The following is a 19,646-nucleotide window of genomic DNA, read 5'->3' on the forward strand; positions in this document are numbered from 1 at the left end:
GTATATTTTTGTCATCTTCACTAAGTTCTTCACCATTTAACGTCATTTATCTTAAATCTATAAAATATTAGCCCTGATTGGCTTCCGTCGAACACTTAACAAATTTACAATAAACAAATTTATTTATATTGATATTATAATAATATATACATATATAATATATATGCATATGTATATTTATGTACGCTGTGAACGTGAAAATACGACGAAAAACAAATATATGTGCTATAAATAATAATATGCATTAAATATGTATTTAATAGGTAAAAACGTTGAAATATGCAAAATATGCAAAATACAGTTCGTGTTATTTTAATAAGAATGATCTAAATCGGAGACAATTCTCATCAGATTTCAAAAAGCTTATTCCAATACGTATATGCATTTGCATATAAATCCGGTCCCTAATAATAACAATAATAATGTATAATAATTGTTGAGTATAGTTTAACCTGTCTGGGATATTTATAAGGTAAGTGACTTAGTCGCGTCCCCGGACCTTTGCGTACTATAGCCTATAGGTATTGGTTAATATAATATCATTTGACGGCTTGACGCGAAAGACCTGCCATGGTTACAGACTACGTGGTAATCTACTTATATCTCGGTAGATGGCTTAAATAATTCTACAATTCAGTTTGTGAGAAATAAAACATTTATATTTAAACTGAACATAATGTTATATAGTTAGAATATTATAACTTATAAATTATGCCTACTCTGAAAATTTACGAAATTACTTGTATGCATCACAATGATTTCTAAATATTTTAAACAACAAACTATATTAATTTCATTATCAAACGTATAATACTTTTCTAAAAATGTTGATAAATAAATATATGTTTAATGTTTATTATTAATAGACATTTAATGTTGATGATTAAATTGGCAAGAGGTACGCTGAATAAATTGTGGTCATTACTTCTGATCTACATTTAATAACTAATAAATTGTTGTAAAAATGTAGTATTATAAATAAATCAAAATAAAACAATAAAAATTACTGTCAAAAACAAAACAAAAATGACAAAAAAATTAATGTGGCCATAATTAGATAAATAGCCTCATATACATTATATAATATATATTATGTAATACATTAATTAAATATATACCTATAATATATTTACATAACATACAATAACAACGATTGGTGTGCACGTTTTATCGACGTTCACCAAGTCTTACCGAAAAATAATGATGATGGTATAACGGCGGTGGCGCAGAAGAGAACGAAAAACAAAACGAAGCAAAAAAAAAAATAATAATAATAAATAATGTAAAAGGGATCGGTGGTGGTGCTCCGTCGGTGCAGCAACTCAACCTCGGCCCCGCTCGTTCGAGGGGTTGGTGGGTGGATGATAGTCGAGTGGGCGGGCGAGTACAAATAATGTATTATTATATAACGGTAGCGGTGGCGGCGGCACTGTTAGCAAAAGCACCACCGTAAAGGCCGCCAAAAAAAGGGTGTCGATAACTCGTGCGCCGGGCGCTGCGGGGTTACCACGGTAACGACGCTCGTCGCCGCCGAGCCGTCCGGGATCTCCCCCTCTGCCGCCGCCACACCATCTGTCATCCCTTTGAAAATCACGGATTTCTGATTACTAGCTCGCCGCCGAGTGATCGTGCGGGGTGACCGAGTCGTTGGCCGCGGTGTTTTAGGGTGAGCGGGTGGTGATGGCTAAGGGTGGCGGACGGTCGAGTGGTGCGAGGGCTTTATCGCCGCCACCGCCGCGCTTTATTCGGTTTTCCGGATCCGCAGAACCGGACGAGTTTTCGGTCGTCGCGGTGCGGTGCAGTCGCGGTGCGGTGGTGGTCCACGACACCCGTTATCGACTTTTACGCGAGTCCCAAAACATTACGCACGCTCACACACACGCGCACGCACGCATACACAGTCACACGGGGCGCGCGCTTTGTCCCGCTTCATCTCACCGTCACCGCCGCCGCGGGATCACAGCCGGGAGAGACGTCGTCATCGCCGCCGCCGGTCCGCTCCGAACATCGCACGACGACGAGCGCGCGTGAATATTTAATTATTTCTGTCGTCGCATATCATATACGAGGTACGTAGTCTGTGTAAATAATATTGCATACTAGTTTTAATCCAAAATAGACACTAATATTATTATTGTATACAAACATAATAATATTATATTATAATATTATATACCTAATAATCGAGCGTCATAGTCATTGTTATATATATAATGGTAGTCAATGTATATTGTTTACTCTCATGATTGTTGTTGTGATATATATACTATACGTATTTGTACAGGGATCTCGTTTCCGCCGCAGCCTCTCCGTCGCTGCCGCCACAACCACCGTTTGTCAACAAATGAAAAAGCTGTTTCCCGTGGATTCTGTAAGAATTTTATAGTTTTATATTATTAAAATCATATGTTGGCTGCTATCTTACATATTATTTAAAATGACGTTGGGCGTTGATTTTTCACGTGCCGTATACATAGACAACAAAACCTTACATAACAGGTATACACAAACTGAAAAACTACGACATAGTCTAAGAATGCTTCAAGATGAGTACCTACTTACCTATATTTATACAGCATTCGAGAACTTCAAAGTACCATTGTCCATTAAAGCACATGAGGGCTATCGTATTTGGTTACCAATTAGCTGCACTCCAATTTATTGTACATGTTATATTACACGCATAGTTTTTAGTATTGCATAAATTACTTTTTTTTTATTGGAGAGTAGTTTGCACCTACTTATTATACTTAATGACTGTAGCATGTATACGATGGGTTCAAATAGCAGTTAAATTCGTTTGGATATTATATATAATGCATATATATTATAATATATAAATATCTATACTTCATTGGTGCAATGGTAATGTTAAATTAGAAATCGAATAACTTTGTTAAATATATTATTTTGTATGTTTAAATTATTATATTATAGGCATAGGCTTGCTCACATTATATACCTAATGAGTTAATATTATTTGTTAATTTATGGAATTGTGATGTACTAATTAGGTATGGTTTTTATTTTGAATTTTTATCTCTTTAACTTCAAATTTCAAACTCTACAGTATTTCTTACACATATTTTAAAAACCATTTTTTTTGTTTCTATTGATTATTCAAGATAAATAATATTTTAAACACGATGATTTTTAAAATATATTTAATTATTAGGTATCCATAAGCTACTTAAATACGTTATTTTGAAAAAGTTATGATTTTGATTTGAAACTCGATATAATTGTTTCCAACAATAAACCATCTATTTTTATGAGTTTAGATATACTTAACCGTCCTAACATCCCTATTCATGACATCGATTTACTTATATGTACCTACCTATTATATAATATACCTATAATATGCATGTAGGTACAGGTGAGTTTATTAATTATAACTTATAGTAATATGATCTAATATTCTAATTTAAATATAATAGTTAAATCTATTAATAATTAAATACATCATATAATGAGTATGTTACATTGATACGGAAATATAATCTATTATTATGATAAGTTGATTCAAATGACTTTTTTCAAAATTTCTCAATTATTATAATAACATCTATACAATTGAAGCTTATGCGTCAGACCACAGAAGGCTTACAATAGTAATAGTTGAAATAAAATGTATATAGTTGCAGTCAGGTCTTGGCAAAATTATGAAAAATGCCTTTTCACATTTTATAGGACCATGGATTTTACGTCTAGTTCTTTGGAAACCAACGGCACGTATTTCGCATGTGAATCTAACCAAGTACCCGGCCGACGGACTCCTCTGAGCGCCGTTGGACTGGGAGGATATTATTTCCCGCAACCATCGTCAGTGGCCTCCGATGAAAATAGCCCGGGCCCGGCTTGCCAACAATTCAATAATGGTTCTGACAACAGGTAAACGAAATCCGTAAATAAGAGTTGTTTTAGAAGTTCCCACACGAAACGTACCAGGTGAACGGACAACGGTTACATATTATAATAAAATGTATGTTCCAACAGGAAAAATCACCAGTACCTCTGTAGGTACCTGTAAGTTCCTACACGTAGATACAATTAAATCGGTACTTACTGTACATTATTACATAATAAAACAACACCTTAACTATTTAGATCTAGAGTAGCAAACCGTGTTCCGGTCGTTTGTGTGTTCCGTGAAAATTTATCCAACGTGCCAGTTTTGGCTAGCACGCCATAGGTTCGCCATCTCCGATCTAGGACTATCTTTATTACCTATGAATTATTATACAAAATAGTATTGGTAGTCCTTTTTTTTTTTAATTCAGTACTCGTTAACAAACAAATTATAATAACCTCACCAGTCACCAACTAAATTAAAGTTGTAAGTCTAAAGTATGAAAGAAATTTGTTTTGGTACCAACATTTTGTCATTTTCTTGTAGATATCTGTAAAAATAGGTTTTCAGAAATAAAAAATTACATAGTTTGAATTCGTGTAGGAATAAAGTTAAAGGGGTGTTCTTACCTCTTATGATAACTTGCATTTGTAAATTGCCATTTAGGTAGGTATATTAAGTGTATGAAATTCGAATCGAAATTAAAATATGTAAGTAACTAGTAATATTTGTATGTTCACATCATCTTTTTTACATGGAGATTTCATCAGTTTAACCAGACTTAATCAGTTTTTCAAACTTGAATAACTTTTTTCGCATTAGTGTTATAAAAAATATAAAAACGACATTGCACGGCCAAAGTTCTCCTTTTTATGTAGGTAGTGAAAATCTCGTTTCTTAGTTATGACTTTACTTTTCTCGGTTGTTTCCCGCGCAAAATAGTTATTGTTATGTTGTACATTTGTAAGACGGAGACAACACATGCGGGTGTAGCGTCCTCTTAAACAGATGAGATCTCGTTACAAAAAAAAAAGTGCTGTGAACGTACTTAGGCATACTCTTATATTTATTATTTAACACAATGCTTTCTTATTTTTTAAATTTAGAATACCTAACAATGGTCAAGGCACTTCGACAATGTCCGGTGCGGGAGGCAAGTCCAAGTCCAAGCAAGGGAAGTCCGTCCGGTTGAATATCAACGCCCGCGAGAGGAGAAGGATGCACGACTTGAATGATGCGCTGGATGAACTCAGAAGTGTCATTCCATATGCTCACTCACCGTCCGTAAGGAAATTGTCTAAAATCGCTACGCTTTTATTGGCAAAAAATTACATATTAATGCAAGCAAACGCTCTAGAAGAATTAAGAAGACTGATCACTTACATACAGGTATACCTGAGAACAATATTATTGTAAATCGTACACCCGTTTATTGTTACAAATATTATTTAAAACTACCTTACCGCACGTACAATGTGTCTTGCGTTTTGAGATTCAGTTTCAATATTTTTCTTTCTTATCTGTGACTTATTCTAATTTCTAGGCTCAAGGAACAATGACAATGCCACCAGGTTTTGATCTACAGGCTTCGATGTATCCCATTAAACCTTCATTGGCTTCACCCAACGCTTCACCAGATTCTCCACAGTCTTAAAATGTTACACCGATGACCGCTTTTATAACAAAAAATATAAAAATATAATATAATATACTAAAATGTAAAGAATATTAATGAAGGGACTACTAACACTTCTAAGCAAACCACACGTCGCTAAGTTTTACAATGTGATTTTCATAAATTATTATTAATACATAATAATATATTATATACATTACACACACAATAATAATATTATTATATATTAAATTATATTATCATAGTTGTTATAAATACAAATCGATTTTATATTTTTGAACTGTCTGTATGAAGTAGACGGACATTTAAAAAACATAATATTTTGTACATGAATGCACATCTTTGTAACATAATATACTTACATTAAGCATAATGATTTTGTGTTCAAATATTCAGACTAATTATTGTTAGCCTCTTTTCAATGAATAAATTACAATTTAGAGTACCAATATTCCCCATACTATAACACATGTATCATTTAAATTAAATAATTGCTTGCGTATTCTTTACATAATATAATGGTAGGTACAACTAAATTCGTGTAAATAACTATTGATGGCATATTAAGTTAAAAATGGATTTTATTTTAATTAGCACCTAAATAGTTTCTACTTTATAATATGTATTAATTTAGCTATACGTACTGCCATGCTTACGATACACTATTATTTAGTTTATAGATAGGAAAATCTAGTCACTTAAAATATAATATAATATTGATGCTATAATTTATTATTTGAATATTTCATGATTATATTAATACATTTTAATACAATTACTGACTAGACTCAAATTGTAATAGGAATAATAAATTAAAACATGTATTTTTTAATCTTTATCATATCCAATTCTTAAACATAATAATATTATTTTATCAATTATTGTATACAATAAAAATGCATTTTTCTCATGCTGTAGTTATACGCGTTCGGTGATTTTGTTACTTTTTAAGAGGACACACGACGCCCATTAATACAAATTGTTTGTAAAAACTGTTTTACGTTAAAAATAACTACTGAGTTTGGCTACAGTCATAGCTGAGAAATCACATTTATACAGAAGAAAATATATTTTGTTGTCATTACGTTTTTATTTGTTTGATATTATCATTAATACAAAATAGTTATTTCAGTTTGAAAAACATAAAAATAACAAATTTAAAAAAAAAATAATAACTTTTTTGTAAAATGTATGTACAAACAATAAATAAAAACTCAAAATATATTATATTCTTCTTTATTGTGTAGACGCTTGGTAACTATAAACTGTAGCTTAAATTGTTTCGCGTTGAACTGTTTTATTTTTAAATATTCTCATAATTTATTATTTAATAACCAGTAATGGTACTAACATAAGTATAGGCACTTACCTAACCTACCACTAATTGTAAGTTACTTTGAATTAATATTTAAATATACATTCGAGTAAAAATTTAACTTTCTCAAAATGTCACTTAAATTGCCTAAATAAACACTTAAAAAAACGAGTGTGTTGTCCACTTAATTTATATTTTATTTCATTAAAAATATTATAATAACGAAAAGTTATCTCTAGGAAAAAAAAATAACTCTAAATAAATAGAAGTGTTAAAATATTATACAAAACTAGATAGCTTAAACATCGTATAATATTATGATGTATTGGACATCATTATAATGTTAAAAATAAATATCTCAATTAGGTCCTTAATTAGGTATCATAATATTTATATTTTTCAATAATAACAAAAATTAAACTTATAAGTTATAAGACACTATACGACCTAACCTACCTAAACAGTATTTAATTCGTATTTCATAATTATGTATTTAAGATTTAAAACGATAATGGTTAGGTGTGCAGTGTGCACTTATAATTGTTTTTACAACATTTTTTATTCAAATTGTATAAAATTACTACTATCTAGGTACCTAGTACCTACTGACAAAATAACACATTTTCAAGCAACTTAATTCCATAATTCTAAATACTTAATTCCATAACACGGAAACTAGAAAAACATTGTATTGTAAATTTAAATTGTTTTCTTTGTTAAATGTTTAAATATAACTATATCGGAAATATTCTTAAGCCATAGATTATAAAAACCATTTCATGTTGTCGGCTCTTAATAATAAAAATACATATTAATAGAAATAAATATATAATTATAGTGTTATACGACCTACTACCACGCACTGTTTTTGAGTTATACATAATATGAGGCACTTCTTGTTTTTAAAAATGCATAACAGTAATATTTAATATTTTTATTTTTATAGGAACTTGAATTAAAAATGTTTCCATGTTTGTATACTTAATAATTTATGAAAAATAAATAAATACAAACAACAATTACATTTTTATTTTTAAACATCAACTTTATTTATTATTTAATATTCTTACACTAAATTAATATACCTACTGTTTGAAATGCATACCTGATAATTTAAAATGTTGAATATAAATGAACCTATTAGTGCTATTACTAATTTATTTGAGTTTAATATTCCATTAAAATTATAGCGTGATGTATTAACTATGCTATTATTATTTGTCATCAACTAATATAATTTACTTAAAAATACAAAAATTTACATTGTATCTCTAGACTCAAGTAAATTTTTTACACAAAGTTAAACATCACCGGGTACACGAACATGATATACTTAAAAAAAATTAAAATATGTTCCTATTCAAAGTGAAGTAGATATTTGTTACCTAACATTTAAAAATGTAATTTTATTTATATTAAATATTAAAACAGGAACTCAACATTATGATTAAAATTAAACACATTAACATAATATATTGTATAACTATAGAACGTTTTGTGTTTAAAATATTGAAAATATTTATATAATATTATATTTATTGTACAACAAATTTAAGAGGCTGTCTTTTAAGCAGAAAATTATATACAAACTGATATAAAGTTATTTTAGTGATTTAACAATGTGTGATAAATATTAAAATTGAAATATAGTACACTATTATTGGTGAATTCAAATCCGTTCAATCCGTCCAAGTTTTGAGAATCGTACCTACATAGGTCTAAATAGTAAATACTATCATGACATAGATTTAAACTATGACACTTTTATGGTGCATAATTTGACATTTACCCATTTTTTTTTCTTGCTTATTTTACGATTTTAATTGTATTCATCTATTCTTTTAGTATATATTTTGGTGTTTTTTTAGACATTTTTAAAATAATTACTATTGTAATATAGAAAACAAAATGTTATATTATTTCTTATCGATTAAAACTACCTACAAAACACAGATATTTGAATGAAAAGTATTTACAGTAGGGTTCCAACATTTAAAATTTATTTTTTTAACTAAATATTCAGAAAACAATGTCTTTTTTTAAATTTTTTCAAGCATATTTAAACTTTTTACCGAATATTGGGTTGATTTCGTACAAATTTGCATACAAATCCGAACTCTCTTAATAATTTAAAGAACATCTGCAACCTACATAAATGTCTATAATCTATAGAGTCTCGCAATGATTTATCATTACTTTCTATTCAGGTTATGTCAAATGTTTTGTATTTTGTTTTAATACAAGTATAGGTACTTATGACATATACCTGTTGAACATATAAATAAATGTATGTTTTTAATTTTTAATTTTAATTTTGAGTTATTACTTATTATTTTGCAGAATTTAAAAGTATAAATAAATGTTATAGTTAAATTTATTAGTACGCTAAATATATATATATAGATAGCTACATATTCTGTGAAAATAATATATTTTTATATTATAACTTGGAATATGTTGAATAGTATCTTCATGTTATAATATGTTTTTAGATGATGATTAAATGTTTATAATACAAACTATTATTTGATTAAGTGTATTTCTGTTGAGTAAATGTTACAAATATAAAAATTTTGTATTACCTAAGTATATGTGACTGCAATTTGTGGGAAAAATTGTGGAAAACAAAAAAAAATTTATTTTTTTAACAATTACAAAAACAAATTCTGAAAGGTATAATCTTAGAAATTTGAATTTTTCACCAAATATTTGTCATAACATTTTATAGGCATTTCATAATTTTTTTTTAAATATTTTGCCTTTAATTGAACTACATACGGATTCATACACATTTTGAATTTTGATTTTTTTTTTTTAGTTTAATATTGATAACATTTTTTTTTTAAGTCAAAAAGCCTGGCAATGTAATTACAAGGGTTGGTTTATCATAAATTTTTCTTACAGCAGTTTAAAACACCGACTTCCCTAGTTTATTATTAAAATGTTAATTTTATTAACGGTTTTTGTTTACTGTATTTTATTTAAAAAAAAAAAAAAAACACCGTCGGTAATATTATTATGTCTGCGAAATATTTTAATTATTTATTAATTTTTTTATTTATATTTTTACTTTGGATAGCAGAACAAGATAGGTAGGTAACATTCAGTTTGAAAAAATTATAATTTATGTGATTTTAAAACTAAAACAGTTTAAATAAATTACGAAATATAATGTTTTACATTTACATGATAAAAATAGTTATACAGCTTTATAGATATGCTTATTTTTCACCAGGGACAGTAACCCATAATCCCTTAAAATATTGAGAACTGATAACTTGATTCGAAACCGGAACTCTAATTTTTTAATTATAAAAATCTGATTTTACAACGATTATTTTGTATTTACTTCCGTCGCCTGTAGTCAATTTTTTGGCTATAAAAAGTGCATGCGTGATTGTATAAACTATTGTTACATTTATTTATATATGTGAAATCCGGAACCATAACCAGAACCCTTAAATTCAATTTTCTAAAAAGTTGAGCCAGTACCAGAACACCATGATGAAATAATTAAGTAGGGACCGGAACTGGAAACGGAACCGTAAAAACCTGAAGGTGCCAGTCCCTGTTTTACACACATCAACTATCATTATAGTATACATTTTTATTGGTAATATAATATGTATTATGTCTTTTTAATGTTGAATTTGGATTGTTGAAATAAATAATCTTGATAAACAAAACGTTTTATACAAATCAAATTATATATAATACCTATTATAATAATATGGAAAAGTAATATTATATTATGATATTCATCTATAAAAAAAAATTATGAAAAAAACGTTTCATAAAATGTATAACTTTATAAGGAAGGTTCATATAATTTGTTACCAACTTTGTATAAATAATGTAATTTTTAATGACAACTTCATAACCAAAATGCATTTTGTTTAAAATCGCTGTTCTGTAGATTCAAAAGTTATTTTTCAGTTTTTCGTATACAAGTTTACATTTGAGTTATATTTGTGTCCACGTTTTCATACTACGATATAATTATCTGATAAAAATGTTACTAAGTACATACAGAATTCCACATTTCAATAATCTTCTATAAAATGATTTTTATTTACAATACATTTTTTTTTCCATTTGAACAATTTCATCCACAAATAAAAACATTATTGCTGAATTGAAATCTTTGTAATCATATTACCAAAATAAAATTGAAAGTTTGTCAATAATACGTTTTTATCGAGTTTTTTTAAATCACAATATTGTAAAAACATATGTTACAAGTACTCGTAAAATCGAATGAATAATATTGCCAATTCGGCACCCTCAGATACAGCACGCCCCATTTTAAAAATAAAATTTCCTATATGCACGTCACCCCCTCTAAATCCGTGTTTGACATTTCGCTAAAAATGTTTAGCTTGTCTTTTATTATACTCAGAAACACAAAAGCAAAAAAAATATTCTATAAGTTATAAGACCATAATAGAGCCATTGTCAAATGTGACAATATTATGTTTAAATTTAAAATTATCATGTGCTAAAAAATCGAATATATTATAATAAAATTTGACTAGGTATATAGTTATAATGTTTCTTCACTTATCTTCGGACTTGAGGATCACCGATACATCAGATAGGAATACTGTCTGTACATTTTTGAAACTGTTTTACAAATTGCTTAATAACGTATAATTTTATTGGCCGTAATTTATTCTATGGTAGGCTAGTCCAAGTGACAGGTACAACAACAGTTTACCTTAAACTTAATTTTGGGCTCGGGACAGGATTTCGGATCTGTGCTCGGCATAGCAGATGGTGTGTTGCCCTGGTATCGACAGGAACGGTCCCGTGACACCGGAATAGATCCAGCCGCGGGTGAACGGACTTTAGGGAGAATGACGGCAGTTGGACGTTCAGCAGGTGAACAGACAGAAGTCCGTTTTTCAGCCGGTGGACATATGGACGTCGGACGTTCAATCGGTGGACAGGCAGTAGTTGGTTTTTCTGCCGGTGGACGGGTAGTAGTTGGTTTTTCTGCCGGTGGACAGGCAGTAGTTGGTTTTTCTGCCGGTGGACAGACAGTGGCCGATTTTTCTGCCGGTGGACAGGCAGTGGTCGGTTTTTCTTCCGGTGGACAGATGGAGGTCGGGCGCTCGACCGGAGGACAAGCAGAGGTCGGACATTTAGCCGGTGGACTGACGGAGATCTGGACTTCCGAATCAGTTTGCTGACATGAGTCCCGCTTGCAGACTCCATTAGTTATTATCGTCCCGATGTTGATGATGATCTGCGACATATTACGATCTTCTTGGACCGCGGGTTGGACCGGATTCTGCTTAATATCCTGGTGATGGTTCTGAGGTTGTTTCGCTCCGCGGTCGGCGGGTGGCGGCTGTTCACAAATACGACTTACCGGAGCTGGTGCCACAACCGGCCTTACCGGGCCACGCGGCCTGTCTTTTGGATTTTTCGCCCCGGAACGATTATCCTGCAGGGATTTTATCCAGTCCGCGAAGGGCTGCGATTTTAAGAAATCGCATAGACTCATATCGGGGTTTTTCGCACGTTCGCCGAAAGGATTGCGTGGTTTCACAGCTGCCCCCGGGGCCGGTTTTTCAGGACATTTCATTATCAATTTGCAACAACATTCAGCTGATATGCACACATCTACATCTTTTTTGTTCATCGCTTCGTTCGTGTTTATAATAGTGTTTGTGGTTTTGGGGTGAGTTTATATACGGTCAAATTTTGTTTGATTATCTATTTAACTGATTTTCTACTCGTAATTTTCTCGAACTTCGAATATTACGCGTAGATAGAAATAAAAAAATGTGTTTGTATTTTTTCCTTCAGTCGTAACAATACAACGTTGCTAAGATAATGCCGCTCAATAAAAATATGTTATTAGATAATATATTATGATATTGTGGGCTAAGTGCAATATCCTAGAACTATAGTACCTACCCGCATAGTGCATAGATACAATTTTAAAATATGTTATTAGATATATTATGATAATATTGTGGGCTAAATGCAATATCCTACCACTATTATATAGTAGGTACTTGTAGTGCATACATACATACCTATTATTATAGTGTATATACATCATAATATAATTCATGATAACCTATGTAATTTTGTAATCATTTTTATGATTAAGAAATATATTATATTATACCTACAAATTACATTATTAATTATAGCAGTGTTGTACTGTTGTGTACGTATTAATGTATTATTTTATTTAAGGCTTGGAATCGTTCTATGAGGATTTGTTAATTTACGGGTGAATAGGTATACAATATATAATTTCAAACGCTCATGAAAAATTACTGTGGTTTATGCTTAACTTTTCTTTTAATTTTCACTAACAACAATTTATGAGAAACCTTATATTAAATTTTCGAGTTTTTTTACGAAGTGAACATTTTTTTATCTAAAAAAAAAACTAATAAAATCAAAATTTTCTTATGCTTATTAATAGTTCATAAACAGTCCAAAAATGTTTTAATTTATAGAACATACCAATATACGGTGGAATCGATAAAACATTGTGGGCGAAATCATCGTGTACCATGGTACAATAATTATCTGCAAATTACAGGTTTACCTACCTATTTAGTTAGGTAAAATCGTTCTCTGAGCTTTACGAATTTAATTCAAATTGAGCAGTATCAACTATTTTCATTTTCATAAGAATTCATATAACACTTATCACAGACAAACATTACTTAAAAAAATATATTTATCTTTGTAAAAAAAATATAATGCTTCCTACGCTATTATAATACAGCTATAATACATTAAGAAATAATTATAATTTATTTACGAATTGGAAACGGGGAAAAGGAAGATCTTTTATAGTAAGACCGTTTTTTGTATTCTTTGTATTGACTATGCAAAAAATGAGAAAATGTAATTAGGTATTAAATTTAATCAACGTTTTTGGATTTGGATAAGATAAAAAAAACTATATTGGTTCATAACAAATAATATGTATATTTTTTTTAAAAGCAAACATTCTTTTTTTTAACGAGTTCCAATAAAAAAGAAATGTAATTCTTAGAATTACTTATTTATGACAACAAGGCAAAGAACATAGAACACAAAAATAAGAAACAGCTAAAATAATGAAACAAATAATTATAGCAACATTTTCGGACTAATTCTAAGCAATCTAAACAATGTACAAATGTTACACAAATTTAATGTAGACTAGTGTTTTACATAATTTGGACATTTTATATAATAATTCCTTAATTAATTTATAAGTTAATAATATATTATCATAACCTCTATGATAATACAACTGGTATTATTTTGTAGATATAGATCACTGGAAGAGAGGTCAAAATTTGGACAATAAATGAAAGTTCCATCTGCTAATACAAATTAAATTTCATTACATAAAAAGATGGTTAAGTGGATGTCGCTCTGCTGTACAGTAGGTTACAAGTGGATCACTGTATAATGGATGGTATTAAATTTGAATTCAATGATAATATATATTATTTTTGAATACAAAAAACAATTCTGAGCGGAGAGCGTTTGTCAGTGTGGATATTTTATATTAAATAAAGCCGGTAAGTTGAATTAATATTCTACAATTACAACATAAGAACTAAAATTGTTATTCTTGTTTATTTTATATCTAATTTCGTGCAAATTTAACATAAAATAGCTATAATAAAAACAAGCTGTATTTTTATATTTTTGAGATTTTTCGATTACAGAATAACCTTTTTAGTACTTACGTGAAACCGTGTTTTAAATTTTCAATCCTTAGCTACAAAATTCAAACATTTTATAAATATTCAACTACAAAATCATTTTTAAATTTAAATTTTGATACATTTTGTCAAAATTTTAACTTAAAAAGTTTATAAAAAAAATCGTGCCTATGTATTTTTAATTTTTTTCAACTACTATTGTAACAATATATCAAGGGCCTTGTATTGATTTTTCACGCTTTTTGACCAAATAAATACAATTTTATTAACATTTATAGAAAAAAAGAATTAAAAACGTTGGAAACGGAAAATGTCCGTAAGCAGCTCAAAACGAGCTATAGATATTTTTAAAATTTTATCAAGTTTAGGAATTGATAAAATAAACGTATGGTGAAAATTGAATATACATATATACGCCATATACTTTAATTATACACTTACATACAAGCCACACGGGGTCCGCGATCTACCGTAGATTAATCTACATGATAATATACTGTTCGCATATCTCAACGCCGGTCGGTATGATTATATATTAAAATATAATAATATCATTTACACTTAAAAAGACATTGCTTCCACAGCGTGAAACGCCCAAAAAGAGTTGAACAATCAAAATTTACTTTCCCGGGAAACGCCGGGTAATTTGCAACTATTATATTATAGAAATAAATAGAATATAATCGAGCGTATCCTGAAACAATGCAGCTAGAATCTTGAAATTTTGAATGAGTTAAAATAGGGCAGTCCAAAATTACCATTTAAAAGATTTAATTTTGTTTATAAATGGTTGCAATTTTATGGTAGATATAATTAGAAAATATTTTAGTTATATACTTTGGCCAAGTAGTTCATATTTTTGAAAATATTTTATATAAAACATTTACAAAACATTTAAATCATATATTTTCAAAAAACATTTTCATGGAAACTTTATAAAAATTTTAAGTCAACATTTTTATGCAATCATATTATAATAGAATATTTTGTTATAATGAGAAGAAAATATTTATAAAATATTATTAGTCCAATGTTCATTATTCAAGCATTTTAAAATATTCACAAAATATTATCATTTCCCAATAATGCTGTATGGACTTCATACTTTTATTTATTTATTACCTTTGAATAAAGAAATTTGACTAATTCATATTACCAACCAAAAACCAAATTGCCAAATAAATAACATTAAATATAATGATTTATAATTTATTTTTTTCATATTTAATTAATGCTATTCAAAATATCAAAATATCAAAATAATTATATATACGTAATACACATTATATTATATTATATTATATTATACACATAAGTATGCGATGCTATAAATAGGCTATAATGTATGTCTATTGTCTTTAAATGCAGGTGAAATATACATTTTACATTTAAACTAATCATCAGTACCTACATTAAGTAATTTAACTTTTAATAATCGTAAAAGTTTAAAAATAATTACCTACCTTAAGTTAATAAATTGTAGTTAGGTACTTAAATAACATGTTTAACACAATTACATATTTCAATGTCATTATCAACTACCGATATGCCGATGATACTTTTATAACGTCAATATGCATAAATTTGATCGATTTTTCAATGCATAAAAAAAATATTTATCGTTATTATAATAAAATTAAAACTGTACATAGTAAAAAAAATGTCTTTAAATACCTAGTATAAGTTGAAACTATCATAGAGTCATTAGAGAGTTCCACCACATATCCAAGCGACGAACATCAAAATAACAGGTTTGTACTTATAATAATATTCAAATAATATATTACTATTATATTATTTGAATTTACTTAATATTAGGTATTATTTTTAAATGAAAATACTTATTATAAAATACTTACTATACCTTAGGTATAGTAACAATTAACATTAGATCATAAGGTGTACAAAATTAACATCATGTTTTGTGATGTGTACAAAAATAGTAATCAATATCGTGGACGAATTAAACATAAAATAAATAAATCCAGTATAGTTTTCATTCATATGACGAAAATAACGATTAATCCAATGTATACCTAGTGATGTAAATTTTCGTGAAAATTTTTTTTGGTGAAAATTTTATAATTTATCATATTAATTTCTTATCAAATAAACCTTTTGATATTATATAGTTGTAGTATATTTTAACATTCAAAATTATATTTTAAAATATGTACTTTTATTTCCACTTACCCATTTTAATATAATGTTAGTATTATTCTAATGAACATAATATAGTAAATTCAAAATACAAATCAATAAATTATATAATATATACATTATACCTATATCAATACATAATATTTAATTCCGTAATAAATGTGCATTTTTATCTTTTATTAGAAGTGTTGTATTTTTACTTCAGTATAAATTATGAGTGTATAATCGTTTTGTTACAATTATTGATTTTTCAATTTTTAACGGAGGTAATTTATTGTACTCAATACTTCCTCAATTTTACCCAAATTATATTTTTTTTTATTATAAGTGTTTTGTTTTACTCTGACGTTATAGTTGTTACAATGTAAATAAAAATGAAATAGTAATTTTATAAAGTATTCAAATATATTTAAGCTTAAAAATTAATTAATTTAAGAAAAGTACAAAAAAAACAAATTTTCAAGCTACATCTCTATGTATACCTATGGGTAGATATAATATGAATAAAATACGTCCATATAGGGTTTTTTTCTAAAGGACCTATATTTTTCAACTTAAAATTAAGGTATTGTATTGTTCTTTGTTATTAAACATATTTATGTTTATTTAACCTTTGATAGTATTGTCAACATTTAAATTAAGGTTACATTTTTATTTTTATCGGTAAAAATATTAATTAAACAATAACAAAAATGTTCAACTATTAACTGTTTTTACCTAGGTACCTATGTGTAATACAGATGATAATAAGAACTGTATTATTTCGATGTTTATTACCAGCTATACTTTAGAGGTTACCACTTAATCTAAAAATTGAAATTTGTATTCTGGTTTAACACAGAAATATATATTAATCATTAATTGTATATAAGTATTAAGTACTGATTTGTGAACGATAAATACTAAACAGACATGGCTGTAACCAGAAATGTCTCTAGTTCTAGTAGGAATTGAATCTCCAATGATAGTAGGTATTCGGAATTATGTAATTTCATCGTAATTTAATATTGCAAAAAAATTTTTAATTATACACCTAAGCATTGAAAATTTTGTTGAATAAATAAAATGGTAGGTATAGCATCTAAATGACCTAAAAATTCACGGAGATTCAAAATGGAAATACAATAATAAGTTGTATATTATACTTTTTAATCAGTTATAAATAAAAATATATACACAGATAATTATACGTTATAGCTAGTATAAAATAATTTGCTTTAAATTTTTAGTAATGAAATAAAAATATAGGCAGGTTATCATTTATAATATTTGTATAGAGAAATTGGTAGTAGTTTGACCAACTGACATTTTGTGTGTAAGTACCTATGATCTTTACACATCACATTAAATTTTCTAATACTAACTATTGTAATTCAACGTTTTCCTACATATCAAAAAACTTAGGGTAGGGTTAAAAGTAAGATAAACTAAGTTTATTTAAAATAAATAATTTTGATATTGTCACATGGTTAAGAGTAACACTAAGTATTTTATTATTTTATTATGTATTTACATTGTTTTATAGACAAAATGTTTCCGGTGCAAATATTGGTTGTTTTATCAATGATGATTATTATTAATCAAGCAGCAACATTGAACTACGATAATCAAAAATCATTGTTACCTACTATTGACGCTGATAAAATTATGTTATCTGACAAGACATATAATGCAAATGGATATTATTCTAAAATTATACATCCATATAATTATCTTCAAACTAAAATAGTCGAAAATTCAAATCATATCCCACTGGGGATAAATTATTGTAAGTGGTGTCCTAGTTGCATTTGTTGTAATGGCCATGTATTCATTAGGTATGGCTAAGAAATTTCTTTCAGATCATGTAATAGTGTCTTAGTTGTATATTATATAGTTTTAATAAAATATATTATGCATAAATTAAATTTGTGTTCTTACTTCTTATTCCTATAACTGGGATGATTTGGGAGGATGGGGGCTGTCTTCGTGGATAATTTTTCCAATCCATAAATCTTTATAAATACGTAGGCATTCAGATGTTTGGTTAATGTCCAGAACTAAAGAATTGATTTTCGTAGAAATTACTTAAAAATATTCGTCAAGACCCGCTGAGTACATAGGCAATGTTTCATTTTTTATTCACAAAAATCCAATATAAATTTAAATTGAACAACATAACAATAATCTATCTATATACCTATATATATATATATATATATAAATACAAGCTGAATAATTAAAATTGGTTGTCTGTAAAAAAAAAATGTGGTGATTGTTCAACTCCTTTTGAGTGTACCTACCTAACTCACTGTAGGAGCAATGTTTTTTTCAAATGTAAATCATATTAAATTTTGATTTACAGCCATCTCCTCTGCGTCAGATTGTGGATCCCACAATGTGCGTACGTAAGTATATAATTTAACTCTAAAGCTTTAAAGTTTCACCAAGTTTTATCGTTTTTACTTAATTTAACCTATGGCAGATTTAATACAAACTGCTGTGGTTTTTGATATAGCTCTATAAGCTGTCTTCGTTCAGGAAACAATTTTCAATTAATATAAAATCATTTTTTCTTACTCTATTTGTAAACCTGTTATTTTTTAACGATGGTACACTAGTAGAATTTTGTCAAACACTAAGATTTGAAACAGTTAAATATACAACAAAATTACCACTATATACACATTAATTACTATAACCATTACTTATTATTAATACGGTAACCGGAAAGTTGAATTTATGTTATAAAATTACAACAAAATCGTTATTCTTGGTTTAATTTAATATGTAATTTCGTCAAAATTTTAACATAAAAAAACTATAAAAAAAAAATGTGTGTTTTTTATATTTTTGAGATTTTTTGGTAACAGAATAACCTACTTACGAGAAACAATGTTTTACATTATCAATCCTTAGCTATCCATAAAAGATTTTAACTACCAAATAATTTTTTAATTTTTAAATTTTATAAATGTTGTCAAAAATCGAACTTTAAATGCTTATAAA

The 19,646-nt window shown here is 28.0% G+C and overlaps 2 protein-coding genes and 1 long non-coding RNA gene across 3 annotated transcripts; 2 read left to right on the forward strand and 1 right to left on the reverse strand.

The window, feature by feature from the left end:
• Positions 1–1,119: 1,119 nt before the first annotated feature.
• Positions 1,120–6,936, forward strand: LOC100158930 (class E basic helix-loop-helix protein 22). Its single transcript, XM_001950767.5, has 5 exons — positions 1,120–2,069; positions 2,285–2,371; positions 3,694–3,894; positions 4,960–5,242; positions 5,397–6,936. Exons 3-5 carry the CDS (start codon positions 3,698–3,700, stop codon positions 5,505–5,507), a joined length of 591 nt encoding a protein of 196 aa, XP_001950802.1. The 5' UTR covers positions 1,120–2,069; positions 2,285–2,371; positions 3,694–3,697; the 3' UTR covers positions 5,508–6,936.
• A 4,362-nt stretch (positions 6,937–11,298) lies between these two features.
• LOC100569500 (repetitive proline-rich cell wall protein 2) lies at positions 11,299–12,684 on the reverse strand. Its single transcript, XM_003242255.4, has one exon. It carries the CDS (start codon positions 12,449–12,451, stop codon positions 11,489–11,491), a length of 963 nt encoding a protein of 320 aa, XP_003242303.1. The 5' UTR covers positions 12,452–12,684; the 3' UTR covers positions 11,299–11,488.
• A 3,449-nt stretch (positions 12,685–16,133) lies between these two features.
• LOC103308351 lies at positions 16,134–18,565 on the forward strand. The gene is made up of 2 exons (XR_510401.2): positions 16,134–16,249; positions 18,184–18,565. It is a non-coding gene; the product is annotated as an uncharacterized LOC103308351 (long non-coding RNA).
• The last annotated feature ends 1,081 nt before the right edge of the window (positions 18,566–19,646 follow it).

This window comes from Acyrthosiphon pisum, chromosome X (genome assembly GCF_005508785.2).
Source record: "Acyrthosiphon pisum isolate AL4f chromosome X, pea_aphid_22Mar2018_4r6ur, whole genome shotgun sequence".
Classification (NCBI taxonomy): domain Eukaryota; kingdom Metazoa; phylum Arthropoda; class Insecta; order Hemiptera; family Aphididae; genus Acyrthosiphon; species Acyrthosiphon pisum.

Bases quoted from the DNA above. Each gene is read 5' to 3' on its own strand.
- LOC100158930 (XM_001950767.5), top strand. From the start codon at position 3,698: ATGGATTTTACGTCTAGTTCTTTGGAAACCAACGGCACGTATTTCGCA. The intron at 3,895-4,959 runs GTAAACGAAATC...TTTTAAATTTAG, and splicing joins AATAATGGTTCTGACAACAG to AATACCTAACAATGGTCAAG. The intron at 5,243-5,396 runs GTATACCTGAGA...TCTAATTTCTAG, and splicing joins GACTGATCACTTACATACAG to GCTCAAGGAACAATGACAAT.
- LOC100569500 (XM_003242255.4), bottom strand. From the start codon at position 12,451: ATGAACAAAAAAGATGTAGATGTGTGCATATCAGCTGAATGTTGTTGC.